The sequence below is a fragment of the Citrus sinensis genome, chromosome 1, assembly GCF_022201045.2.
Source record: "Citrus sinensis cultivar Valencia sweet orange chromosome 1, DVS_A1.0, whole genome shotgun sequence".
Taxonomy (NCBI): Eukaryota; Viridiplantae; Streptophyta; class Magnoliopsida; order Sapindales; family Rutaceae; genus Citrus; species Citrus sinensis.
This window is the reverse complement of record NC_068556.1, coordinates 23,942,568-23,968,127: the sequence shown is the minus strand read 5'-3', so window position 1 is coordinate 23,968,127 and position 25,560 is coordinate 23,942,568. Positions and strand designations below refer to the sequence as shown.

The window sequence follows — 25,560 nt, the reverse complement described above, 5'->3', positions numbered from 1 at the left end:
ACCATTGTTTTTTTATTTTTCCTTTTATGGTAAACCTATTTTCCTGGGAAACAAACACCGCTGAAATTTTTCGCATATATATTGTCTTCTTGTTCGCTCTTACACCCAAAAATTAAAAAAGAAAAAAAATCAAGAGAACATGGTGCCTAACAACAATCAAATGCTGTTGCTTTTCTCATTCTTCACTTTCATCATTCTTGCGCCAGCCACTTGCTTAATTGCTCCAGCACCAAATTCTGCAAATATGCAGCCTGTTTCCCATCCTGGGTCGCAGCCAACACCTTCTTTAACAGCAAATGCTGCTCCCACACCAGAGCCTACATCAACTTGGATTCGTTCTCCTCGAAAACAACTAATCCCTCCTTCATTAGTCCAAGCTCCGTTTTTAAAACCTTTACGAGAAGCCTCATTAGCTCCTGGTCCTTCAAAACATATGCTGACGTCTCCTTTAAAAGATACTCGGATTCTCAAAGAAAGCATGCATGGCAACCACCTCTACCAAACAGTACATCCTTACCACGTCCCTTCAGTCGCAAGAAACCCTGAAATCAAAAAAATATGCCACTCTACTGACTACCCTTCTCTTTGCTTAACCTTTGTTGCCCCATTCTGCAAACACAAGTCTGATCCCCTTTCCATGCTTGAAATGGCAATCAGGGCCACCTCTAGTCAAATAAGGCTGACTATTGCTGCTGCCGATAAACTAGTTCATGCTCACACCAATAACTTGCCTGCCGCGGTATCTCGCTTAGGCCATTGCAAGGATAGTTACCGCGATGCTTTGGATAATCTTCAGAATGCAATGGATGCAATTCCTGATCGCGATTTTGGCACCATTAATAGCATGCTTAGAGCGGCCGTGACAGATTTTTCCGATTGTGATGATGCATTTGTAGGAATGGCTCAGTATTCTAACTATGATGGTCATCTTACTAAGATGGTTATCAATTGCGTTGCCATTGCGTCCTTGGTGCCGTATTATTTCAGCCTGTATAGCGTACATCTTGGAAGTTCTTTTACCCGCTTTGGATTTTGCCAGAGAGAAGGTTTTTTTTTTTTTTTTTTTTGAAGGGAAAGTAAAGCTGTCCATTAAACTGACTTTGAAAACAACAACAAAACATTTTCTGGAAAATTTTCCAGCCACGGAGCAGGTCTTTCAAAACTTAAAGCTAATTTAGCTAATGAATCAGCTAAAGCATTACAAGCTCTCGGGACATATTGAATTCTTGAGGGATCTTGGTTCTTTAAAAAAAAAAAACTTTAGCTGATTCATCAGCAAAATTTTCCAGCCAGAGAGAAGTTAGGATGCCTGAGAAGAGTCCTAGGAATAAAAGGTTTTTTTTTTTTTTTAATGTAATTGTAAGATATATCATATATGACTTTTCGTAATGTCTTATAAATAATAGTTGTGAATCTTGTTTCTGGAAATAGGTTATTTTATAAGCATTTGTTCATTGATTCTTCATACTAATTTTTTCATTATTTTCTTGTTATTTTCTCATCACATCTTTCCAAATTTGAAGTCATAAGGACGTCTCAAAATTCAACAACAACACACACACACACCATTTTCTTAAGAATCGATGCCTTCTTTAGTTTTTAAATTTATTGTGTTTATGAAATTTCGAAGACAAAGAAGAAAAGAAAAATCTGAGGTATTAATTTGAAATTTCAAAAATGTTATATTTACTATTTTTTAATAACATTACACAGGATTTTACATCTTCATCCAAATAATTAAAAAAAAAATAATAGGGTGCCCAAGCCTATTGGAAACGCTCAGTAATTAGATGGTAGACCAACTATTTTTTCACATGCATGTAGAAAGGGTGTAAGTCTTCTATGATAAGAAGAATATTTCAAACCAATTGAGATAGTTCTTGGGTTAAGAGTTAGTTTAGTAATGTCTTTAAACTAATTGTTGTGGACTTTGGAATCTCCAATGTCAATTTTAAATGAAGCCTGAGAATATAAGCTTGAAGTAACCATTAATTTTTTAATAATTTTTTTTAAATAAATTAGATCTATGGGTTTTTATATAATATAAAAGTTAAATTATGCACAAGTTAGCCCACGCACTCTCCTATTATGTGACAAAAATTGAGTAAAAAAGACTGATCTATCTGTGATGGTGGTTACTGAACTAAAAATATAAAAATGAGGTAACTATTGACTCATCATGTAATAAAGACAAGATCAAAATTCTAGCCAACACAAAATAAAAATATCATACATTAGTTGAGAATAGTCACAAGATTGAAAATAGAAGCTTGAGGCAACCTTCAGATTGCGAACTAATTTTTCAGTATTTATGTATTATTTTATACTTTGTACATTAGTGAGGTCTCAATAAACTTTCTGATTTGTTGGCGGAGCTTCTAACACTCCATTAAAACTCTTACAAAATCCCACTTTTTATGTTTATAGCTCTTTCTTTGATGACAATTATTAAAAAGAACAAAATATTACAACAGAATTTGAATTAAATTAATTTTAAACATATTATTTCAAAAGTAATTTGTTTCATCATTGATTCAAAATTATTATGATTTTATTGCAAAATTTTTTTTCATAGATTAAGATTTAGTCATTTAAAGAGGATTTGTCCTTTAACGTAATTTCTTATAACAATTTAAATAAGGGTTTTAGAAGGATATTAAAGGGGTCTGATAACCATTACTCTTTTTTAATATCAGTCTAGGCCGTAATGGGTCCAGTACGTCTTTGATTGTAGGCCCAGGCCCATTACATCATGAGCTTCTGCAACCCATTTTCCCCCCAGCCTGCTCGTAACATCCTTGCTCTGTCTCCTTGCACAAACAAAAAAGGTTTTATTTAAAAAAAAGAAAAAGAAAAAAAGGGGAACTTGGGGAAGGGTAATGCTCAAAAATAAGGGACAGAAATGGAGACGATAAAGAGTCTGACTGTCATTGTCTTTTGCCAAAACTATTCTCAAAACGGCAATGGCCACCGTCTCAGTCTACTAAAGCCCTTTACCCGTATGGTAAATATTTATTTAAATTTGACCATTCCCATAAGACCAAACAAAGAAACCTCAGCTTGTACATTCTAAAAATTTCTCTTTTAGGGTTTCTCTTCTCTTTGCTTCACTTCACTGTGTAATGTAAGTATCTCTACCTTATCATTTTTATTTTTGTTCTGTTTAGACGCAAAATATGGGAGAAATATCTATAAATAAATATATATTTTTTTCCAGATAAAAGATGTGTTTTCTTCCACCCTTCTGGAAGCTAATAAAATAGGCATTCTTTTACTTGTTTGTGTATTAAAGTGGTGTGTTGATGGGCTTTTATGTGTCTTAAGTCAAGTCTCTGTTTGGTTGCTAAGAAATTAGAGGAAAACAAGAAGAGTAACTTTATTTCTGTTAAGTCAAAAAAAAAAAAATTATGGTAAACTAATCCAAGTAGCTTTGCAAAACTTAAGTTTGTGGAATTGTTTAATGAAGCTTCGAAATGCGATTTACTCACTAATCTTTCTTATTGGTGCCATAGTTTGTGAGAAATTTCTGCTATTTGATTTTTAGAATGCAAAAATTAACCTATAATATGATATTAGAAATTGGATTTTCTATACTTGTTTTTCTCTCCATCAAATGGATAGTGCTTAACAGTTTTCTTTTTTCTTTCTTTTTTTTGGGTTGGCTTATTTTCTTTTGAACTGCTTAATTCCTGGCTCTGCGTTCAATTTACTGTTAGATTGCTTGATTTAAATATTCACTCACATTGTTGTTTTTGTTATTTTTATCTAAGAATCTTCAGGCCTTCTACAGTATTAGTGTTGGATTGGTCATTGTAAGAGGTAGTCATTAGCTATAAAGCCATTCAAATTTTAACACTGATGGAAGGCTTTAGTGCTTCTGGGCCTGCTGCTGTTGGTTGTGCTGCAAAGAAGAAAAGGAGTGGCACATCTCGTCGACCTCGCCCTGATATACAAACACTTTCGAAAGCCTGTGCTTTTCTGCCACAGTCCAAACAATCAATAAGCAGTAGCAGCAATGAGGGAAATCGCAATTTCAGGGATGCTGTATTTGGTTCTGATGGATTAGGGGTTGAGAACAAGCTGAAGCTTAAGCTGAAGTTTGGTGGAGTTACTCATACAATCCAAACCAACTCCACTTCGGAATATACCCCTCAGCACCGACAGAAGCAGGTACTTTTAGGTCCTCTGCATGATTGGGAAGCTTTGTGCCCTAATAGTTTGACTTTTCTTTGAGGTCAGGATCTTGTAGTTTATAGTGTGATTTCAAGAAATCTCAAGGGATACCTGATCGGCCAATCTTATATGCATAGAGTTGTTTTCAAGATCATTAATAGTTTGACTACCCTTGGCTTTCTGAAAAGCTAGTATTTAATCTGGTATCCGGTCATTTTACTTTCCCTGCTCTCCTTTAATGAATACTTGCCCCTTTAATGAATTTCCTCCACTAATCTATTTCTTTTAGATAAATTGGGTGTGTGTAATGACAATTTCATTATGATGTCTATTCTTTTTTAGGATATTATTTGATAACATTTCTTCAACATTGTGAAGGCTTTTTATATAATCACGGTTGGTGCAGGACAAGCATAGTGATTACTCTTATCCTTCAGACAAGGGTAAAGGCAATGGAGAGCGAAGGAAGGATTTCTCCAAAAGTGGCTATAGTTTTGGGAAGGGGCATTCTTCAAGAGGAAAGATATCCGGAGATAGTGTCTATATGAATGAAACATATGACTCCGTTCGTAAAAGTAAGCGGGTTCCTAAGAGACGTGCCTTGGATGTAGGCTTTGATGGAGATGGAAATGATGATGATGATGAATTACGATACCTTGGGAGGCTCGGTGCTCCTAAAGTTGGTGCTGGTTATGATGATGCGGGGCATGGTGGAATCGGGAGAGAACGGGGGCTGTATGATGATAAAAACTATATGGAAGAAGAAGAAGACGACGAGCCTGTATCAGACGATGAACCTGGATCTAGGAGGAAGAAGTTGGAAAAGGGGCCCCTCGGTTCATATGTAGATGGCAGAAATGAATCAACTCCAACCACACGTAATCGGGCTCTTCAGTCTGGGAAAGATATTTTATCTGGACCCGGTGCTGGTCTTGAGTTTCCAAATGGTTTACCCCCTGCCCCATCAAAAAGTGAGCAGCTCTCCTATCTTAGAAGTTTTTACAACTTGAGGATTCCTACAATGCAGTTAATTATATTTTAGAATGTTTTTATGTAAGGGATATATTGAGACGATTTCATTCCTTCATTGGCTGGCTGATAACAGAACAAAAGGAGAAACTCTCAGAAGTAGAACAACAACTAAAGAAAGCTGAGGCTGCACAAAGACGAAGAATGCAATCAGAGAAGGCAGCCAGGGAAGCTGAGGTTTGCCTGCCCACCATGTCATGTTTTATGTTCATAATATCTTGGCACTTCAGCGAAAAATGGTCTTACATTATAATTTTTCAGGCTGAAGCAATCAGGAAAATACTGGGTCAAGATTCCGGAAGAAAGAAGAAAGAAGATAAGATGAAGAAGCAGCGTGATGAGTTGGCTCAGGTTGATAAACCTCCTGCTCTTTTTCTCTCTGCAGCTCGATTCTTAGCATTGTTATGACGTAGTATTGTGTCTTCTGATGCAGGGTAAGGGCAAATCTGATACACTTGCAACAAACTCTGTAAGATGGGTCTTTGGTCCTACTGGAACTATTGTTATTTTCTCCGAAGATATTGGCCTACCAAACATATTCAATCCAGTTCCCTGCAGGTAAAAATTCTCTTTCATTTGACATCAGCAATTGTAGTTTTGCCACTGCTACTTCATTGTTTCATGCAACTACCACATATGTTCTCATCTGAAGTGATATATGTTGTGGATTGTTTATCCAGTTATCCTCCGCCACGTGAAAAATGTGCGGGTCCAAATTGTACAAATGCATACAAGTATCGAGATTCAAAATCGAAACTTCCCCTGTGTAGTCTCCAATGTTACAAGGCAATCCATGGAAAGATGCATCCTTTGATTGCCTGCTGACTATGACATGATTCTCATTCGTCCTCGGTAAAAATGTTGAGCAGATCAAGAGTTTAGCAAGATTAGATCCTTTCTTTTTTATGCAATAAGTCGGCATTCTTTATAAATGAACTCCATTACTCTACCTGGTTTCAGGTTAGTCAATCCTGATGCATGTACTTGCTTCACTTTTGAGACTTTATATAATCTACTGGTGGTTTTTCAGTTCCCTTATTGCAAGCGTAATCATTGGATGAGGTTGTGTAAATATTTTATGCTTAAGGACAAAGTAGCATGAAATATAGATATCCAAATTGTGTACAAAATGACAGGACAATCTGGCTTACAATTGCGTATGAAATTACAGTCATGGGGTATAAAAGATCATATATACGACAAACTGTTTCAATAAAGATTAATGCCCTTGATAATAATTTCTCCCTTAACTACTATGACTTGGAAATTTTGAACTCCCAGATTTGACGAAACCGATAGCATATCTACGAACCATCCATGAAAACAGTACCATGACCATTAGATTTCATGAATTTCTTCAGTAAAAGAACCAAAATTGCAATAGTAAGTCCAACAGCAGCCCATGTGAACAGTCGATCATCAGCAGGTTTTTGAACCCTGGTCTCCGGTTTTGGCTGAAGCTGGACTCCAGAGGCGTTGGCAGGAACCTCTCTTGATGTTCCAGCCACTACGGGGTTGGGATTCATGCTGGCAGGAAGATCCTCCTGAACTTCTTCAATAATCCTATCACCTACTGGGGCTGGGAGCCCTTCCCCGGCACCCGTAACCATGGCGTCTATGGAACTTGCCTGTGCTTCACCCTCCCTGTTGCCAGGCTGTTCTTCACAGGTGCTGAGCTGAGGGACAGGGGGTGCCTTGCTTAACATATATTCATGGATCTGCACCATTAGAAAGTTCATTAACACAATTTATGCTCAATGTAAAAGACAAAACACATTGTTAGATAAAAAATTTAAGCAAAGTCACACCTCATCAATGAGTTTTTGACGTTCAGGAGTCCCAAATTTTGGGGCAGCTTCACGAGATTTGATGGCCAGAGCACGCCTCTCTTCCTTCTTATAATCTAGTGAGCCCAAAGCACCATTTGGATTGGTGGGCATGAAAGCAATTAGTGCTACAAGAGCAGTCCTCACTGCAAGCAAGTGCATTAGTCAAGCAAAAGTTGACAAATAAATTAATTAGCAGTTAAAAATTGTTCAGATATGTATAGATCAGATTCTGTAACGCTTAAGTACCATCATCCAGCACTGGTGGAATATATCCAGCAGAGAGATAATGAAGAATCAAACCCCAGTTGCAGATTTACAGAAAAAAAAAATAAAAGCAATACAATGGAGGGACTATCTCATCACTTAATATACCCTAGTGATCTCAGAACTCATAATTCTACTCTAGATCTTCATGCCCACTGCCCACACTAACAAAAGGCAATCCAGCTAGATAATATTATGATCACAGAGCTTAGGCTTCATTGACTGACTGGGCAAATAGGAACACTACTAATTGCAGAAGCCGGAGAAAAATTGCCATTTGCCAAACCTACTTGGTGTGTATACAAGAATGAAACATACCACTCCAAGATGGTTGCCAGTGCTCCGGATGATGATTCGAAATGCTTAAGCATATTTTGGTCTGAGTTTCAAAACGCCCATTTGGCTGGGGGGGAAAAAAGCACAAACATTAGTTAGCACACCATCATCAGCACACAAACAGTAACTCTTATGTTCCATTAAGGAGCAACATCTTACTGTTAAGAGCATAAATGAAGGAGGCTTGAATGGGTATTCTGCAGGTAACTGAATCCGACCATGATAAATCCCACCTTCAAATTCAGTATCACCCGGTCCCCTGATCGCAAATTGCCATTCAAATATATTCTCCTGCGAACATTAACCCCAAAAAAATGTTATTAATTCCTTGACAAGTAGCATTTTTTCCCCAAAAAAGCATCCTGCTCACCACAAAAATTGCTTGAGAAATTAACCATTTATCTAATAATTCAATGAATTTCCCGCATAACCAGGTAAAAGTTTTTCATAATAAAAAAGATCACCATTAAACTATACGAGACACAATCGAAACTTTATTAACAAAGGCATCAGCTATCGAAATTAAATATAACTAAATTAGAGAAAAAAAAAAAAAGAGTTAAGCAAACCTCGAGAGGGAGGCTCATGAAATCATCTGACGGATTTGATTGCATCTCTTTGACCTCCTGTAGGATTCTCTTCACCGCTGGATTTTTCAAATTGTACCTGTCTTCCGCCATTGGATTTCAGATCTGATTTCGATCGGTTCACGTCCACCGTCCTATCAGGACTTTGTATGCGAACGAGTAGACAAAAGTCTTTGTAGGAATGCCAATTGCAAAGAGGAACTGAGAGGCGAAGATTTTATTTAGGGAGCTGAAGATGATTTTTTTTTTTTTTTTTTAATTAGTAACTTGGCACGTCATATGATGTGAATTTGCTAACGTGGCGGTGAGTTATTGGATTTTGTTTTGAATGGTTTTGTTTCGTTATTGGTGGGTCTTTTTTTTTTTTTTATAAGATTGGTGGGTCTTTTTAGAAAGCCGTGTTCATGTTTTTGCAATTGTTGAAGTAGGTAGAGTGACTCTGAAATCACAAAAATGTCAATAGAGAATTCATGGGCTTGGCCCGTTGATTTTTGAATTATGTTCAATGCTGAACTGTTACAAATTGACCCATTTAGAAAATCCTAATAGGCCCATTTCGTTTTGCATTCTTGTTTAGTGTTTGTTTATTATAACTTATTTAATAGTTATAAGTAGTTTTTAATTTCATAATCTTTTTTTAATTTTTTGTTGTTATTTTTTGTAGAGTTTTTTTTAAATAATAATTTATTTTGTATTTACTAGCAAAAACTCAAATTTTAGACTTTTGAGAGTATAGATTAAAAATCTATTTTAAAATGTTTAAAATATTTATTACTTACTGAAAATCTTATTTTATTAATTTCATAATATAACTTAAAAATACTTGCGTACTAAAGTAATTCACAATTTTTAATAAAGTTATCATTGACAATTAAAACAACTAAAATCTTTTTTGTAAAAGCTCTATTTTGAAAATGACGAGATATGATTAGAAGTAACATGAAATTTATAAGAATATGACAAGAAAATGATCAAACAAAAAAAAATGATAAAAAGTGATGTAAAAATGATTAGAAAATAACGAGAAAGTAACTTTTGGTTAATTATTAAGCAAATACCTCCAAAAAAAAATCTTTTGGTTATCTAAATCAAATATCTCAACAAATTTGTAAGGTAACTCTGTGTCTGTTTATTATTTGTTTAATATTTTTGTTTGTAAGATTTTAGATGAGATTAAAATTCACACTTTGTAAAGTTACAACGACATGAAGATGTATGTTGATAAAGAGGGGCCTGTTTGTCAGGGTTTCACAGAACATTAGAGGCTGAGAGCGTTCAAATCAAATAAGCAAAGGATTTGATTGTAACAAATCATCACATAAACTTTCTACTTCTATTTCAGCTTCCTGGCAACTAAGTGCAGGCCAGAAAAATGGAAGCAAAACTTGGCCATGACCAAGTCAACTTTCCTTGTCTCCTCAAATAATGCAAACTAATATTAAGCTGATGTCACTGTGTGTAGCATTACAAGTTAAACAAATGAACCTGTTCCCATCAAAATTTTCTAGTCTCTTTGTAAGTTGTAAGCCCTTATGTCATTTGCTTTCATGTATTTTTCTTATTTAATATTTGGTTATTTTCATAAACACTTGCACCCATTGTCCTTGTAGGCGATTATTGTCGTTTCTTTACATTTCTTGGCTGATTTTCTGAGGATTTTTTAATGTGAAAAGTTGTTGTAAGGATGATATCAACTTGATCGCGGCATTTGAAACATACTGTTTGGACGCCAGTTGTTGTTTGAACCTTTGAAAAATTAAGGAAAAAAAATCTGTGTGGTTAGTTCTCGAGATGACTTTTATTATAATCTAATTTTATTACAAAGCAGGTCGCCTTGATAACACCAACCTGTCAATGTCAGTATCGCTGTTGTTCATGAATTGTGAGTAAGAATTTGTCAAACAAGAATTCTCTATTTGGAAATGTTTGTCATTGAGAATGTTTTTTTGTTGATTTATATCTGAGAAATGCTCAACTTACAAGCATTGTAGAGTGCTCCAACAATCCTTTAGCTAGCTTTCCCATTGAGATGGCAAAGGTGGTGTTCTCTTTGGAGAGAATAAGCTATGGTGAAGTTCAAGATAAACTTAGTTCAACAGACAACAGATATGAGACTCTCGAAGGAGAGATCGCAGCGAAGCAGTTTAATTCTTATGGAGCCGAGGACTGGGGAGAGTCTGGAGCCATTGATCAGCTTTATTCTCATAATGGATTTTACCAAGATGTGTCATCAGAACAAGGATTCATTTTCTCCAAATATCAGCAACCACAGCAGCAAGAGCATTTGTACTCTAATTACGAGCTTCTCGATAATCTGAAGTTTGATATTGCTTCTCCACCAATTCAAGCAAGCCTGGAGGAGATTGCAAAGTTTGGTGAAATCCCAACTGGGACTCAAGGTGTTGTGGAACCGGAAAAGGAAAAGCTGTTTCCATTTTCTTCATCATCTCTTGAGCTACTAAGGAACTATGGAAGTGGGTTCAAAAGACTGAATAGGGAAAGAAGGATTGAACCAAGCAATGATAAAAATACAACTTTTACGAAGGTGGAAAGTCGAAAATTGTCAGTTGAAGAAATCATGAGGATTGCTGGAGAAAGGTTCATCCGTTCCTGTTCTCGAGCAGTTGAGGATGTTGTCTCTATGCTTAGCAATCCTTTTGATCTTTCTTTCTCTGGCCTTTCGGATGAGGAGATCAGAAATGTGGAGCTTGCTGAATTCCTTTTGGCTGCTGCTGAGAAAGTAGGAGATCAGCAGTATGAACGCGCCACCAGATTGCTCAACCAGTGTGAGTGGTTGTCTTCCAAGAACGGGAATCCTGTTCAACGGGTTGTGTACTATTTTTCAGAAGCTCTTCGCGAGAGGATTGATCGTGACACAGGAAGGATCACAACAAAGCAAACACGGATGACAAGGCCATTTGATTTTGAAGTGGCAATAATGAGTTCAAACCCCACTACCCTGGCATGTCATGAACAAATTCCATTTTCCAAGATTGTACAATTTACTGGGATCCAAGCTATTTTGGAAAATGGGGCTGAGGCAAAGAGGATTCACATAATTGATCTAGGAATCAGGAATGGGGTTCATTGGACAGTGTTGATGCAAGCTCTTGCTTCCAGATATGACTGCCCAATTGAGCTTCTAAAGATCTCTGCTGTTGGAACTACAGAAAAACAACTAATAGAGGAAACGGGTAAGAGGCTAATGAGTTTTGCCCAGAGCATGAATTTGCCATTTTCCTATAATGTAGTTATGGTATCAGACATGCTAGAGCTTAAAGAAGATCTCTTTGAGATAGACAATGAGGAAACAGTTGCTGTCTATGCTCTGTTGTTTCTAAGGAGCATGATTGCATTCCCTAACCGTCTGGAAAATATAATGAGAGTGATCAGGAAAATCAATCCGAGTGTAATGGTGGTCACTGAAATTGAGGCTAATCACAACTCACCAGTCTTTGTGAACCGGTTCATTGAAGCTCTTTTCTTCTTCAGTGCATTTTTTGATTGCCTTGATGCTTGCATGGAGCCGGATAATCCACATAGGACGATCACAGAATTAGTCTTCTATACTGATGGCATCAGAAGCATGGTGGCAGCTGAGGGAGAGGAAAGGGAGACTCGAAATGTGAAACTTGACGTTTGGAGGGCATTCTTTGCCCGTTATGGGATGGAGGAAATGGAACTGAGCATGTCATCCTTATATCAAGCAAGGCTTATGGTGAAGCAATTTGATTGTGGGAGTTCTTGTACAATAGACATAAATGGAAAAAGCCTAATTGTTGGATGGAAAGGTACGCCGATTAAATCAGTTTCCGTTTGGAAGTTCCTTTGACTAGATCACGAGCAGAAGGATTTGATTCCCAATTCCAGTTTCTCATAGGTTACATGTCTAGAGTTGCTGCCACAGCTTGGAATTTGTAGTTTTATGTTATGCTTAGTGATCATTGATGCCTTGATGGATGAGCAGTGCTTCTGCACAGGGGCATGCTTCATGTGAATAGTACTGCATCAGATCACCAGCTTTAGCTTGTGCTTTATTTGATTGCAGACTAATTAGGTTCATGTGATGATGGTCATATAAGTTCTATCTTTCAGGTCCAGGATTTTCATTTTCATTTTCATTTTTTATTTTGTATCTCAATAGTCAATATGATATGATGCTCATTTGAAAGTTTACGTTGCATTGCAACATGGACGAAATTCTTGTCCAATATTGTGTTTGTTTGATGATTCTTTAATTTCTAGAACGAATTTGACAGCAGACTGTTGAATTAATAATAATCAATTAACAGACCTGAAAGTAAAAGAAATCATTACCTTAATGAAGATGACATTTTGCTGTATTTCTTTTAGACATGCATTTTCGCATAGATTAAAACAAATCATTAAAAGATGAATTATTGACAGTTTAAAAAACTGACTTCAGATATCGATGAGCAGAACTTGGGGAATTGAAGGTATTCCAATCAAGTTGAATTAGACATAGACCATGCCCTTGGTTATTGTAACGGTTGAAGCATAAAAAATGTCTTTTAAAAGAGTGCAACGACCCTTATTGTGTAGGGATGGCAAAAATCCCCACGGGGACGGGTACCTTTGGGGATTTTCCCCATTCGGGGAGGGTACGGGGATAATTTTATACCCAATTTTTTATTCGGGGAGGGGACGGGGAAAATTTTTTACCCAATTTTTTATTCGGGGAGGGAACGGGGATAAGGTGGAATCCCCATCCCCTACCCATTTCCCCATTTTAATTTTTATTTTTAAAATTACTAATAAATAAATAACAAAATTATAAATATTGTTAAAAATAATAAATATCAAAATATTTATATTATTAAATGCTAATAGGTATCCTACATTAACTCGAATTGCTAGAGATATTTTGACAATTCCAATTACAACAGTTGCTTCTGAATCAGCTTTTAGCACCGGTGGTAGAGTTGTGAGCCCACACCGTAACAAACTTCATCCAAGCACATTGGAGGCCTTAATGTGCTGTCAAAGTTGGTTACGAGCTTACAATAACAATATGAGTTTATTTTACATTGTGATTATATTATACAGTTATTAATATTTACACTTATAAGTTACTTTACTTATATTATTTTCATTCTTTTATAACTATTTTAATAATTTATATTTTGAATGTGACTTTGTAATGGATCAATATTAATGTAAGATATATTTTGAACTTTATTTTTATCTGAATTTTTTATTTTAATATGATTAATTTAAAATCGAAAATAAAAATAATGTATTAGACTATTAGTTATTCGGAGACCGGAGACCCTCGGGGATCCCCTGTTATTATTCGGGGAGGGGATGGGGATTCTCTCAAGTAATTCTGACGGGGACGGGGAGGGGACAGAGACATATGCAAAATATCGGGGATGAGTATGGGGAGATTGGTCCCCTCCCCTCCCCTCCCCATTGCCATCCCTATTATTGTGTCCCAAATTTGTGGCTTGGAGCGTGGGCTTATTAGAAATTTTTGGCACCCTTGGTAATTTTCGATGAGTTCTTTTTTCTCTGTGTTCACTGTTCATAACAATTCCAGCTTTGTGAATTATTCCTTACCTTTGCTACAAGGGGATAATTTCTAGATTTATATAATTTTAAATTGGGAGATGGAAAAGCTGTACAATATTTCATTCAGCTTGCAATGTTGTTTTTGCTGCCGGTTGCCGGCTTCCTGGTTTGTTTGCACGTTAATACTTGTTTTAGTCTCACCACAAGAAGAAGCTCAAGTTTCGATGAATTCATGGCTTCCTGCTGTGTGCACTTTGTTTTGACTTTCTTTAACCTTTATGAGTTAGGTTGCTTTTGGAATTGAGGGTTAGCCCGATGTAACTTAAATGTTACAACACTGAAGTAGTAAACATTAGCTGTTATACTTTTAAAGTTATGTCGATATGATTTTTCATATAAAATTTATTATATCTTTAATAAGCTTGTCAAAATTATTATTTAAAATTTATATCTACTACCAATTATTAACTTTTATTTTATAATTATAATTTTTTTCTACAACAGCTATAACTTAAAAGTTACAACACCTCAATCCCAAATAGAACCTTAGAAGGGAAGTCAAAACCTTAAAAGGGAAGTAAAAGCTCTAGTATGTTATCATGACTAATCTCATCGATAACAGAAACATGCCACTGGCTTTAAAGGGCAGTTTAAATAATTAAAAAATGTTGGGGGGTTGGCTTATGATTTTTAAGTATTCAATCCAAAAAACTAATTTATTGGGTTGAGTGACCTATTTTTCTTATAAACCTAAGTATCTGTCCTTTATTAATCAATGTGGGACACATCTCAACAATTTCCCCCTCAGATAAATAAACCCAAATATCTCCTCTTTATTAGTTAATGTGGGACACATCTCAATAATTTATCCCTGGATAAAACTACCACCGGATCCTAATCTTTTCGTTCGACACACCTGAGGCCTAAAATTTCTAAGTATCCAATTAAAAAAACTAGCATAATAGGTAAAGTTACCTATTCTCAAAAATATCTCCCCTTCACTAAGTAACGTGGGACACAGCTCAGTAAAAACCATTCTGAAAACTCGATTGAACTGAATCAGAGGAGAAAAGGCCATCCATATTGGAACTTCTGAAGCCATATGGGACTGAGTTCTAGCATTTGAAAGTGAAATAACTGAATGAACGAGCTGTATCGCAGTTTGCAGCGGAACCAGTACCCTGGCATTGTGAGCCAAAGAAGTAATGAAGGCAGCAAGAGCAAGATTTATTGAATATTTTCGCCCACAGTGATCCCAATGATAATGAATATGTGGAACCAGCAAACCAATAATCTTCCGGAGAGCTTCAATAAAGTAGAACACAACTCTTTGAACTGGATCACAATGATTGAAGGATGAGGAAAGATATCAACTAAAATAGAAAAGAACTCTCTTGAAAGAGCTACTGTAATTTGGTTATGACTTGTCTGATAGAAATGAAACAAGCACATTCTGATTATTTGTTATTGAGTGTGTATGGTTAAGATGAAACAACCATAAGATACATAAGCGTATTTCTAAACCACGTGTCCCTTAGAGAATATAAATTCAACGCATGATTTCAATTCATGGCTTGTCATAATTATCAAGGTAGATTTTACAATTGATAAACTCTAATAAATTCTGGTCTTCTTCTGTTGATGACCACTCAGCTTCCATCGTATCAGATCTCTTAGTATAGATAAACACACACACACACACGCGCACATATAAATATTCATATTAGAAACGGTCCTATCCTATGAGCTAATCCCCGTCTGTGATTTGATAAATCCGAAGGAGATGATTGAGTTTTCTAAAATGTAAATGTTGGACATTTTGTACGAAGCTATTGTTATTTTCTGAAAAGCCTCGAAATGAGGAGATATTCCCTATTTCTCTTATATTATATATGCATTACCAAAGAAGTGGGTTTGAAGTATTGAGTAAAAGGATAACTGCCTTGAAACATGGCTGGTTTCAGAGAATTATCAACAGTAGATGTCATAAGAGCTGCAACAGCAATATACCTTCAGTCTTCTTCCCACTCAAGTTCCAATCTCTCCCTGCTCTACCATTTCTGCGGCGGTTCTGCTATCAATATCTCTGAAGAGGAGAGTAAAGATGTGGAACTTGTGCATTTGCTAATACTTTGTGCTGAGAAGATAGGCAGCCAACAATTTGATCGTGCTAGCACGTTGCTAGACCATTGTGAAAATTTTTCTTCGAAAATAGGCAACTCAGTTGAAAGAGTTGTTCATTATTTCGTCAAAGCTCTTCAGGAGAGGTTTAATAGGGAAACTGGAAAAATCACATCAAAGAGAGTGAAAGGTGAAGAAATTAAGTTGTTACAACCGGAAGAGACAATTTTGAGTTTGAGGCCTGCTCTCGTTGCCTGTTACAAAGAATCATCCTTTTATCAAGCAACACTGTTTGCAGGAACCCAAGCAATCATAGAACGTGTGGCCTCAGCAAAAAGAATTCATCTCATTGACCTTGCAATCAGAAGTGGATCACACTGTATGGTGTTAATGCAAGCTTTGGCAACTCGACAAGAATGTCCAGTTAAGCTTCTTAAGATTACTGCAGTTGGATCATCATCAAAGCAAAGAATGGAGGAGACAGGTAAAAGGTTGGCTTACTTTGCTGAGACCTGGAACTTACCCTTTTCATTTAAGATTGTTATGGTAACAGAAACTAAAGATCTAAATGAAGATAAATTTGACTTGAACGCGGGTGAAGCTGTAGCCGTCTACTCTCCCATCCTGCTAAGTCGAACAAGACATCCGGATTTCTTAATCAAAATGCTTAGGAAAATAAGTCCATGCGTGATGGTGATCATTGAAGTTGAAGCAAATCATAACTCGCAAAATTTTGAAGATCGTTTTTTTGAAGTGCTCTTCCACTATAGTGCTTCTTTTGATTGCTTGAAAGTCAGTATGGCTCGATGCGATCCAGAGAGGGTGACATTTGAAGAAATGTACTTAGGTCAGCATATTCGAAATATCATTGCAACGGAAGGCGAGGAGAGGATTTTCAGGCATATGAAGATTGATGCTTGGAGGAAATTTTTTCACAGGTTTGGCATGGTGGAAGCAGAACTCAGCACGTCATCCTTATTTCAAGCAGAACTGGTAATTAAAAATTTTGCTTTTGCAAGTTATTTAACATTGGATAGGAATGGACAATGCCTAATTGTTGGATGGAAGGGGTCACCACAGCTTTCTCTTTCTGTTTGGAAGTTCCATCAAAACAAGAGGAGGACTGCATTACGGATTTTATGACTCTCCTGAAATTGCCTATGCTACTTGCAGGATAATTCTTTTCTTCCAGTGGTTCAGGTATGATAGAAAGAAAACTAAGCGTCGCAACTCTTGCACAATTGCTAACATGTAAAGTACCCCCCACTGTTGGATGAAAAAGGAGAGCAATATTTTCTGTTTCTGCTTGGAAGTTCCGTAAAGCTGAAAAAAAAAAACTCTTGAATGTAATTTGGTTATGACATTTGTGACTGATAATGAAACAACCTTAAGATACACACTTATATTTATAAAAAATGTCCCTTGAAGAATATAAATTCGACCCATGACTTCACTTTTCAACCACTTTATACCATAAAGTCACAGGGTTGGCATTCACTTTGCCTTCTATTAGAGGGATTAGTACAGCAAATGAGTTAAGTTCAGGGAGTTGCAAGAGAATCAGCTGAGTCTCCATTTGCAAATCAGAGGCACTTGAACCAACCCGCATAGTTGACCACCAAGTTTTGAACCGAAAGCGGCTCAAAAACTTCCTGTTAAGGTCTTAAGGAGTTTGCCTATGGGGTTCAAGATTCTGTCTTGAGCTTGCTTCACGGACAAGCCGAGAAAGGCACCGTTTTTGGATTTGGAAGAGGCAAATTTTAGTATATGAGGAGGAATGGAGTCGGTGTCTGAGCTATGAGGAAGTGAAGAGAAAGGTGATAGAGCTACGTTCACGGGGACTTTGGAAAGAAGAGTAATGCCATCAACGGAGATGTTGCTATTGCATAATGAGAATCTTTTAAGTATTTGAATGTTGCGTTTATTAAACTGGAATCAGAATGAGCTGGAATTGAAATCGACATGAATGGAAATGAGTTGGAATAAGAATTAAAATAATTTGTTTACTTGAACTGTAAGAATCGAAATCGGAATAAGTTGGATTGTCATTAATGTGTTTACTTTGTCTTGGAATCGGAATAAGAATGAGTAGATTGTAACAAATTACTAAAAAGTACTTAATGGATTATTGTCATAATTACCATTAACAAATATATTAATTAATTGTAAAAAAAAAAATTAATTATAATAACTACATTAACAATTATTATAAAAATATATTAACTAATAATATTAATATTAATTACTTAATTAAAATAATATATTAATTATTGTGATTATTTATTCAAAAATTATAATTATTAATAATTATTGTTAATAATATATTAATTATTAGTAATAAATATATTAATTATTAGTAATAAATATATTATTTAATTAATTATTATAATTATATTAATAATTATTATAATAGTATAGTAATTAATTAATAATAGTAATATTAATTATTGTGATTATTTATTCAAGAACAATAATTATTAAGATATTATTGTTAATAATATATTAATTAATAGTAACAATTATATTAATTCATTAATAATGATATATAAATGTAGGTTAATCAATCGAGTGTGATTTGGATTTTTGGGTGACGCAATTTCCCAAATTGGATAAGATTTTTCCCCCCTTTTTTTTATTAATTCTCTTTTTTTTGGGGGGGATCAAGGGGCTCATTTTGTACTTTAAATATACATGTATATGCATGGATAAATTCGTAAGTATTATATGTAAATTTTCGAGTTTTTTTTAGTGGATCTACAGGCTATAACTAAACGTAGCAATGTCCGGTTATATTGTTATAATTATAAGCATTTTAAGTTTTCCCTATCTTTTTTTTTATATTTTTTTTTATAAATATGATGACATGGTATTTGATTACTTTGTTCGTCTTTCTTATTTACTACTATTTAAGTATTTATTTTGTGGACCATGTTTCGCACATGCAATGATTTAACACTAGCCATTAATCTTACCTACTTATTTTAGGTGAAATCTAAATCGTTGATCCATTATCTATAGTGGACCACGCACTATTATTTGGTAATGGTATTTATTACTTAATTTGTTCGTCCTTCATATTTAGAATTATTTATTTTTTAAACTATGTATCGCACATACAATAATTTAACCTTATGTATCTCTTGAATGTAATTTGGTTATGACATTTGTGACCGATAATGAAACAACCTTAAGATACACACTTATATTTATAAAATATGTCACTTGAAGAATATAAATTCGATCCATGACTTCAATTTTCAAGCACTTTATACCATAAAGTCATAGGGTTGGCATTCACTTTGGCAAATAGTTCTTTTAACTTCAGAATTGCCCTGCACTTCTCATTTTGTGTGGTCTTGATCGAAGGAAGTTCATAAACATATCAGCAGCTTTCTTTCTTGTTCAATAGCAAACAAAAAGCAATGTCAAGTTCTAAAGAACCGTCCTTCAATTCATATCTTCTCATAATAATCAAGGTAGTATTAAGCTACTGTCGAAAAATAAGACATGCTTGTCTTCTTCTATTGTTGACGAAGTTAGTTTCCATCACCTTAGAGCTCTTATAGTATCTGAACAATAACCATAATTAAAAAAATAAAATGTCCTATCTATTCCTATGGGCCAATCTCCACCTGTGATTTGATAAATCCAAGGGATTAAATTGACTTTTTTAGAACGTAAAGGTTGCAACTTCGTATGGTGCCGTTGTAATTTTCTGAAAGGTCTGGAGGTGGAAAATACTTTTTATTTCTCTTATATTTGCATTGCCAAAGTAAGTGGGTTTGAAGTACTGAGAATAAGGATACCAGCTTTCATTCAATTGAGCCGTGGCGGGCTCCAGAGAATGATCAACCGTAGATGTCATAAGAGCTGCAATAACAAGATACTTACGATCTTCTTCCCGCACGAGTTTTGAAGTGGAACTTGTGCAGTTGCTAATGGTATGTGCTGAGAAGATTGGCAGCCAACAATCTGATCATGCTAGCATATTGCTAGACGATTTTGAAAACTTTTCTTCCAAAGTAGGTAATGCAGTAGAAAGACTTGTTCATCATTTCAGTAAAGCTATTCAAGAAAGGTTGAACCAGGACACAGGGAGAATCACATGAAAGGGAGTAAAAGATGAGGAAATCAAGCTGTTGCATCCCAGAAGAGGAAATTCTAAGTTTGAAACCTGCTCTAATTGCCTGTTACCTTGAATTTCCATTTTATCAAGTTACGCAGTATGCAGGGATGCAAGCAATAGCAGAAAATGTGGCATCGGCAAAAAGAGTTATTTCATTAACCTTGCAATCAGAAGTGGAGCACACGCAACCTCTTGCGACTCGACAAGAATGTCCACTTGAGCTTCTGAAGGCAACTGCAGTTAGAACAACATCGAAGCAAAAAGTTGAGGAGACAGGAAAAATGTTCGCTTACTTTGCTGAGACCTTAAACTTACCCTTTTCATCCAAAATTGCTTTCGCAACAGAAACTAGAGATCTTCGCAAAGGAATATTTGAATTGAACACCGGTGAAGAATTAGCTGTCTAGTGTCCCCTTGTGCCAAGTCAAATGACAAGACAGCCTGATTGGGTAATGTCACTGGTAAGTGGTAAGACACATTAAACCGTGATGGTGGTCATTGAAGTTGAAGCAAATCATAATTTATCGACGTTTGAAGACCGCTTTTTTGAGGCACTCTTTCACTATAGTTCTGCTCTAGATTGCCTGGAAGCTTGTATGGTGCCATGCGATCCAAAATGGTTGACATTCAAAGAAATGTTCTTAGATCAGCATATTTGCTACTACTGCAAAATGCAAATGAAGGCGAATTGATGATTTTCGGGCACATGAAGATCGATGCTTGGAGGAAACTTTTTCCCGAATTTGGAATGGTATAAGCAGAAATTAGTACATCTTCCATATTTCAAGCAGAATTGTTGCTTAAGAATTTCTCTTGTGCGAGTTCTTGCACAATTGGTAGGAATGGAAAATGCCTAATTATAGGATGGAAAGGGTCACCACATCCTTCTCTTTCCGTTCGGAAGTTTCAGCAATACTAGAGAAGGAGTTGAATTGTGGAATTTATAACTACTAAAATTGCCTATGTTATTTGTGTTGAGAATTCAGACTATGAAGATGAGTCAACAATTGACCCCAAGGCCATGTTGGCACACCACCTGAGCAGCAATATCCAGCAGCCAGCTGATGAAGAAGCTGAGGTGTATTCAATGAGCTGGCAAAACTGTTATGCAGGGGAATATTTTCACGTGAATACTGCAAGCTGGAGTTTCTAGAATGTTTTCAATGATTGGCTAGTGCAGCTGTAATCTTTTGTCTTATTCATTTCTGTTTTCCCTTTGAGCAAGCTACCATTTTTACGTTTAGTATAAATATGTGAAGGATGTGTATATCTTTCGAATGTCATCATAATATATGAAAAGGTTGTTTGTCTTTCTGCTCTGCTTGCATACTTAAGCAATTCATAAGAATTTAAGTTGGTATCAGAGCAACTTTGAGCTATGGAAAGCAGCAGAAATTCACAAACAAACATGAATCAAACTCTGGAAAATCCAGATGATCAACCAAATGATTTGAATCAAAACCAACCTGAAAATATCGACAATCAGAATCCAGATAATAACACAAGAAATGTGACCATAATGAACCCATCTCCTACCCAACATATCACCAGCAACACATATGTGTTCACCACTCCCATCAAGCTAACACAGAACAATTTCATGCTCTGGAGATCACAAGTGGTCTCCAGCATACGAGCAAATGAGCTCGAAGGCTTCATAAATGGAAGCTATACCTGTCCCCCCAGATATTTCACCAGTCCTGGACCTAACCAAGCTACCATTACCCACCAAAATCCAGAATATCAAATCTGGAAGAAACAGGATCACATTCTTTTGAGCTGGTTGCTCTCATCTCTCAGTGAGGGTGTCCTCGGCACTGTGGTGGATTGTTCTACTTCACATGAAGTTTGGACAACTCTCACCAATCAGTATGGTGCAAGAACAAGAGCTAGAATCCTATATTTGAGGACACAGATTCAAACCACTAAAAAGGGCTCTCTTACAATCCATGATTATTACTCCAGGATGAAAACTATCCTAAACACACTCAGAGCAGCTGGAAATAACATGAGTGATGAGGACTTTATTATGTGTGTCTTAGCTGGAGTAGGATCTGAATATGACTCTGTTGTCACTAACATTAACTCTATGCCAGAAACTCCTTCATTGTCAGAGGTCTACAGCATGCTCCTCAGCCAAGAAACCAGGACTGAGCAAAACCTCAGCCCAGGGACTCTTGAGGCTAACTTCACACAGATGAGAAATGGCAGGAGGAACTGGGGCAATGGTGAAAGATTTGGCAGTCAGCAACAACCTGGGATAGTCTTCAGAAATCCTGGTGGTGGCACTGGAAATGGTGGCAATGGTGGTCATGGTCAGGGAAATCAAAATATTCAAGACAAAGGCAAAGGCAAAGCTGCTGCAGAAGGTGAAGGTTCTGAGCCAAAGGGTCCATGCCAAATCTGCCTCAAAATGGGACACACAGCTGCTGAATGCTGGCATAGGTTTAAGAAAAATTATGTGCCACAGCCAAATAGGAGGAGAGGAGCCTACATGGCCACAGCAAAAGGACAAAGCAGCAATGCCTGGTACATTGACAGTGGTGCCACAAATCATGTGACCAATACTATTGGAAACATGAACCTGAACTCAGAGTACCAAGGTAATGACAAGCTCACTGTTGGTAATGGTAACAAACTTCACATCTCTCACATTGGTTATTCTATATTGCCCACTTACAGTCCACACAAACATATCAAATTAAATCATATTTTGTTTGTACCTGATATTACCAAAAATCTCATTAGTGTTTCTAAATTGCTTCATGATAATGATATTGATGTTGAGTTTCAAAAATCTGTTTGCTTCATCAAGGACAAGAGCCAAGGGAGAATTCTGGTGAAAGGAGTGGCTAGAGATGGACTATATGAGTTGCTGTGCATGCTAACTCATTTGAGTGGCAACAAGGTTACTTATGCTGCTGAGCTATCTTCATTTCCAATACCCGAGTCAATAAGTTGCATTAGCAATCCAATGTCAATGGCATGTTTCAATTTCAGTAGTAATGAGTCTTTAGGTGCCAGTGTTGGTGCCAGTGTTGTCGAGTCCAGTAGAGCTGATACAAGCAGTAGGGATCTTAAAACAAATGAAATGGATCTCTGGCACCATAGGCTGGGGCATCCAAATGAGTCAGTTCTGAAAAATACTCTATTATCTTGTAATCAGCTCAACTTAAATAAAAATATCTTTCCCTTATTCTGTAATGCTTGTCAGTATGGAAAGCAATCAAAACTGAACTTTAAAAGCATTGAAACCAAGACCAGCACAGCCTTAGAACTAATACACAGTGATCTCTGGGGACCAGCACCCATTCCATCTACCCATGGACACAAATATTACATATCATTTGTGGATGACAAGACAAGATACACATGGTTGTTTCCCTTAACAACAAAATCACAGGCCCTTGACACATTCATTGTGTTTAAAAACCAAGTAGAAAATCAGCTAAATTTAAGAATCAAGGCTTTACAAACAGACATGGGTGGGGAGTTTAAAACTTTCGAACCCTTTCTCAAGAAAGAAGGAATAGCCTTAAGACACTCATGCCCTTATTTACATGAACAAAATGGAAAGGTGGAGAGAAAGCACAGACACATTGTGGAAACTGGCCTAACATTACTAGCCCAAGCAAAAATGCCTTTGAGATATTGGCAAGAAGCTTTCAGCTATGCCACCTACATCATAAACAGATTAACCTCACCTATTCTTGAAAACAAAACTCCATTTGAGCTGTTATATCTCACCAAACCAGATTATTCCCAAATTAAAGTTTTCGGTTGTGAATGTTATCCATACTTAAGACCCTACAACAAGCATAAGTTTGATTTTCACACTTCCAAGTGCACACTACTAGGCATTAGCATCAGTCACAAAGGTTACATTTGCATGCATCATTCTGGGAGGATCTACATTTCAGCCAGTGTCAAATTTAATGAACATTCATTCCCTTTTCAAAATGACTCAAATTTCTGCAAGCAAAGGCTCACTGACCAAAATGATTCCCCCACAATTCTAGAAAAATTTCAAGTTGTATCTTTCTCCACTAGTGTTCCTCCTGAGTCAACACAACAAAATGCAGCTCATAGTCAATCTCAGGCCACTGCTGGAAACTCAGAACAGCTCCCAAGTTTTAGTCAAGATGAAGCTTGTCAGAATTTGAGCCTCAACTCTATATCAGACAACCACTCACCTGTTGAACTCTCACCAAATACCTCAGTAGAAAACTGCACCTTGCCTCCCATAACAGAACCAAACACTCAAGCCTCCTTACATCCCATGATCACTAGGTCAAAAGCAGGGATTTTCAAGCCAAAGGTTTATCAAACATCCACTCAATCTCAAACTTCCTTACCCCCTGACTCCACTGTGGCACTGAAAGATCCTAAATGAAGAAGAGCAATGGAAGATGAATATAATGCTCTTGTCAAAAACCAAACCTGGACCTTAATTCCACATGACCAGAACTACAAACTCATTGGCAACAAATGGGTGTACAAAGTAAAGGAAAATCCAGATGGCACCATAAATAGATACAAAGCTAGACTTGTCGTGAAGGGGTTTCTGCAGACACCAGGACTTGACTTTAATGAGACTTTCAGCCCTGTGGTTAAAGCTGCAACAATCAGAATCATTTTAACTTTGGCTGTAAGTAATGATTGGCTGTTGAGGCAGGTTGACATAAATAATGCATTTCTGAATGGAGATCTGACAGAGACAGTGTACATGCCACAACCTGAGGGATTTGAGGATAGGAGAAGACCAAACTACATATGCAAGCTCAAGAAAGCTCTTTATGGACTGAGACAAGCACCCAGAGCATGGTTTGACAAATTAAAGAATGCTCTGTGCTCTTGGGGATTCAACAACTCCAAGTGTGATACTTCTCTATTCTTCAAAAGAAGCAGTGCTGAAATAATCATTGTGCTTGTGTATGTAGATGACATAATTGTGACTGGAAATAACAGCAAGGGTATTGAGGAAGTGATAGGAAAGTTAAGTGGAGCCTTTGCACTGAAAGATCTTGGAAATTTAAGCTACTTCCTTGGGATACAGGTTATAAGAAATCAGAACTCCATTATGCTCTCTCAAGCTAAATATGTTCAAGACCTATTAGCTAAAACAGAGATGGAGAGTTGCAAGGGAATAGAGTCACCATTCAGCACAGCAGAAAAACTAAAGAAGGGTGAAGGCACCAAGCTTGACAATCCCTCATTTTATAGGAGTGTTGTAGGAAGTCTACAGTATGCTGTTCTAACAAGACCAGAGCTTGCATATTCTGTTAACAAGCTCAGCCAATACCTGTCTGACCCAAGACAATCTCACTGGACAGCTTGCAAACGAGTGTTGAGGTACCTAAAGAGCACTGCAAACATGTGTTTAAAGTTCCAGAAGTCAGAACATCTAGATTTGATAGCTTATACTGATGCTGACTGGACTAGTGATCCAGATGACAGAAGATCAGTAAGTGGATATTGTGTGTTTTTGGGAGACAATTTAGTAGCTTGGAGCTCAAGAAAGCAAGGCATGGTAGCAAGATCGACAGCTGAGTCCGAGTACAGG

The 25,560-nt window shown here is 36.6% G+C and overlaps 5 protein-coding genes across 6 annotated transcripts; 4 read left to right on the top strand and 1 right to left on the bottom strand.

Moving 5' to 3' along the window:
* Positions 1 to 139: 139 nt before the first annotated feature.
* LOC102613604 (uncharacterized) lies at positions 140 to 1,222 on the top strand. Its single transcript, XM_052444532.1, has 2 exons — positions 140 to 990; positions 1,141 to 1,222. The coding sequence occupies exons 1-2, from the start codon at positions 140 to 142 to the stop codon at positions 1,220 to 1,222; spliced, it is 933 nt and encodes a 310-aa protein (XP_052300492.1).
* A 1,624-nt stretch (positions 1,223 to 2,846) lies between these two features.
* On the top strand, positions 2,847 to 6,231 carry LOC102621326 (uncharacterized). Of its 2 annotated transcripts, none has more exons than XM_006488786.4 (7): positions 2,847 to 3,124; positions 3,780 to 4,170; positions 4,580 to 5,144; positions 5,279 to 5,379; positions 5,464 to 5,553; positions 5,636 to 5,760; positions 5,883 to 6,231. In XM_006488786.4, the coding sequence occupies exons 2-7, from the start codon at positions 3,859 to 3,861 to the stop codon at positions 6,025 to 6,027; spliced, it is 1,338 nt and encodes a 445-aa protein (XP_006488849.1). In that variant the 5' UTR covers positions 2,847 to 3,124; positions 3,780 to 3,858; the 3' UTR covers positions 6,028 to 6,231. The 2 variants fall into 2 exon arrangements, with proteins under 2 accessions (XP_006488849.1, XP_006488850.1); XM_006488787.4 differs by having other exon boundaries at positions 3,771 to 4,170.
* Positions 6,232 to 6,276: 45 nt separating this feature from the next.
* LOC102621055 (ubiquitin-conjugating enzyme E2 32) lies at positions 6,277 to 8,454 on the bottom strand. The gene is made up of 5 exons (XM_006488785.4): positions 8,201 to 8,454; positions 7,791 to 7,922; positions 7,614 to 7,698; positions 7,011 to 7,174; positions 6,277 to 6,920 (listed from the first exon to the last, which is right to left on the bottom strand). Exons 1-5 carry the CDS (start codon positions 8,309 to 8,311, stop codon positions 6,507 to 6,509), a joined length of 906 nt encoding a protein of 301 aa, XP_006488848.1. The 5' UTR covers positions 8,312 to 8,454; the 3' UTR covers positions 6,277 to 6,506.
* A 1,277-nt stretch (positions 8,455 to 9,731) lies between these two features.
* LOC102621825 (DELLA protein RGL1-like) lies at positions 9,732 to 12,313 on the top strand. The gene has a single exon (XM_006488788.4). It carries the CDS (start codon positions 10,248 to 10,250, stop codon positions 12,048 to 12,050), a length of 1,803 nt encoding a protein of 600 aa, XP_006488851.1. The 5' UTR covers positions 9,732 to 10,247; the 3' UTR covers positions 12,051 to 12,313.
* Positions 12,314 to 15,700: 3,387 nt separating this feature from the next.
* On the top strand, positions 15,701 to 20,404 carry LOC102613899 (GRAS family protein RAM1-like). Its single transcript, XM_006488929.2, has 3 exons — positions 15,701 to 16,864; positions 17,045 to 17,071; positions 20,096 to 20,404. The coding sequence occupies exons 1-3, from the start codon at positions 15,701 to 15,703 to the stop codon at positions 20,402 to 20,404; spliced, it is 1,500 nt and encodes a 499-aa protein (XP_006488992.2).
* Positions 20,405 to 25,560: the final 5,156 nt, after the last annotated feature.